At 33.0% G+C, this 2572-nt stretch overlaps 1 protein-coding gene across 1 annotated transcript; it reads right to left on the bottom strand.

Annotated features, from left to right (window-relative positions):
- Positions 1-203: 203 nt before the first annotated feature.
- Positions 204-1919, bottom strand: pre-mod(mdg4)-AB. Its single transcript, XM_081986436.1, has 2 exons — positions 1342-1919; positions 204-763 (listed from the first exon to the last, which is right to left on the bottom strand). The coding sequence occupies exons 1-2, from the start codon at positions 1376-1378 to the stop codon at positions 402-404; spliced, it is 399 nt and encodes a 132-aa protein (XP_081842562.1). The 5' UTR covers positions 1379-1919; the 3' UTR covers positions 204-401.
- Between the last annotated feature and the right edge of the window lie 653 nt (positions 1920-2572).

Here is a 2572-nt window from a genome sequence, read left to right as displayed (position 1 = left end):
CAGTGCAACCAAAACAGAGTGAATAAATGACTTTGAAACCAGAAACAAGAGATAATAACTTAAATTATGTAAGAAATTTGACAAGAAGACACGGGCAAAATGTGTCTAGTCAGTTACATGGGTTACAAAAGAAATTGTAGTCAAACCAAAGCCCTGCAAGAGGTTCAAATAACAAATTTTGTCTAGATAATTAAAAAACAGGATGGTAATGAAAACATTTTATTTTAATAAATATAATTGTAATAAAAACGTTTTAATAGTTTTAAAATACCAACACTTCTAGTTATACCAGACCAAAGTAACAAAGATTGATAAAATATAAAATTGTACAAAAGTATGTTTTGTAAGTATTTAGTATCGATTTTGAATCGAATTGGGTTCTAAAACATCCATCTGGTAAATCAATAAGCGGTTGGATCTAAAGATGCCGGATCAATGCAACTAATAATATTTTCCGGATTTGGCATCACTTCAGCAGGTGGTTGTACCCATCGTAATCGATTCACTCGATTTTCCCTAATCACCGTAACCCTTTGAGGTTTGGCAGTGTCGATTTGGTATAAATCGGGTCGATGCTGATGATTGTGTTCCCCAAAAAGTCGAACCACGTGCCCGCTGGTGGACAGTTTTGCCCTGCATTTGGTCCGGTAGTAGTAGCTGCACCTCCAGGAGGTTCTACCGGCTGCTTTAAAGTCAATTCGATAATCCACACCTTCAAAGATGATTTTCGGGTGTTTATAACCGACATTATAGTAAACTACACCTAAAAACACATTCTCATCAAATTTGTATTCCACTTAAGGTTAAACAAGTTTTGCAAACAGTAACAGTATCAAATATGATATATTAAAGAAAAGTTAACCAACGTTTTTGGTTTAGTATGTTAGGGGAAGTTTGCGCCCTTTATTCTAAGCAAATCCACCATTTTTGGTGGTTGTGTAGACCGCCCACTAAAACCTCCATACATTGGTTCTAAAATGGGAGGCCCACCTCCAATTGGTTGTGTGGGCAGAAGTTTGATGAACGACAAAGTTTTCAAAGATGATTTTTGACCCACATTGAGGTAAATGACCATTTTCAGCCTGAAAGTAATAAGAAAACCCAAAATACAGGACTAACAGTCTGTCAAAAGTGTTAATTTACTATTTTGCAACTTGGAAGTGTATTTTTAAAAATGTCTAAATGCGAGGTTAAGGCAGTAAATACTGTTCTTGAGATACTGAAAAACTTAAGGATTTTCTAAAATTCTTTTGAGGAACAACAACTGAATTTCACATATTATCCAGTAAAAATCAAAATTATTTTTGGAAAAAATATATTTCGCTAGAACTAATTACTCACCACACCAATAAACGATATTTTCAACATTTTTAGACATTTTTTAACCAATTTAATGTATACAAACCAATGTAGAGTATTACAGTGCATAACCACTTAGAACTACATACTATTTTTATAGTAAAAACTTTCTGAGATACTATTACATTCTATGGCACAATTACTAAAGATTAGTGAAACAATGCAATTAATAAGCAGAAATGAAAAGCTGTAATTAAATTAACTAAACAATTTATATTGACTTAATTATATCTGATATTGACTTAATATAGTATTTAAAACTAAAACTTGTTGAATCCGAAATTTTAATGTAAAAATACCCTATATACAGGGTGTTACACAATAAATGCGTAATTTTTTAGGATTTCGTAGTGCATCAAAAAAACAGCAGTTCAGACTGTGATATTACGGGTGAAAATAATCACAGTCTGCTTAAGCTCAGCTTAAGCAGTTTAAATATCTAGAGAAGTTCTGATGCTATTCAAAATCACTAGAACATCCTGTAAACCCTGAAATATGACGCATTTATCGTGAAACACCCTGTATAATAATTAAAACTAGTACAATCGTAAAACACTTAAGACATGTTCTTATACTTAGACAGATCAACACTGAAAGTATACTGTTGCCGGTTGTTTACACTGGGTTGATTCAACACTTCAGCAATTTCATACGTTTCAATGTTGGCAATATCGTCTGTTACGGGGAAAGTAAACTTGTTTCCGCACGATTTCCTCATAAACTTGGCCACAAACTCGTCTTCTTCCGTTATGGACATTATAACGGCAATGTAGTGTTTGATACTTCTTTGGGCCACCAGTTTTACCACCACATAATCGTTCACTTGCGGAACTTTAACAGGTTTGCCATTCGAACTGGTTGTGGGCGATGGACTTGTTACCAGTTGTTGGTAAGAAGTGTAAATATCTAAAAAGTGTTTAGTTGGTATACAGTTGAACAATAAGTATTAATAAAATACGGTTAAAATCAAAGTAACAGGGGATGACGTAACGTTTACTCAAGCAAAATGGTAAAACTTTCTTAAAATGTGCCATCAAGAATTCTGAATTATTTCAAAGACATCACTCTCCATATTTGAGCAATGTAATCTTTTGATGTAGCAATTGTAAGAATACATACGGCTTTTAAATTTTTTAAAATCAAATGACTGAAAATAAATCATCATTAACAACATTGATAAATTTTATGTCTAGGGAAGGTGAAAAAAGGTTCA

Source organism: Ips typographus, linkage group LG9 (assembly GCF_016097725.1).
Source record: "Ips typographus isolate SLU linkage group LG9, UJ_Ityp_2.0, whole genome shotgun sequence".
Lineage (NCBI taxonomy): Eukaryota > Metazoa > Arthropoda > Insecta > Coleoptera > Curculionidae > Ips > Ips typographus.
The sequence above is the reverse complement of the archived record's forward strand: the minus strand, read 5'-3'. Positions and strand labels throughout refer to the sequence as shown.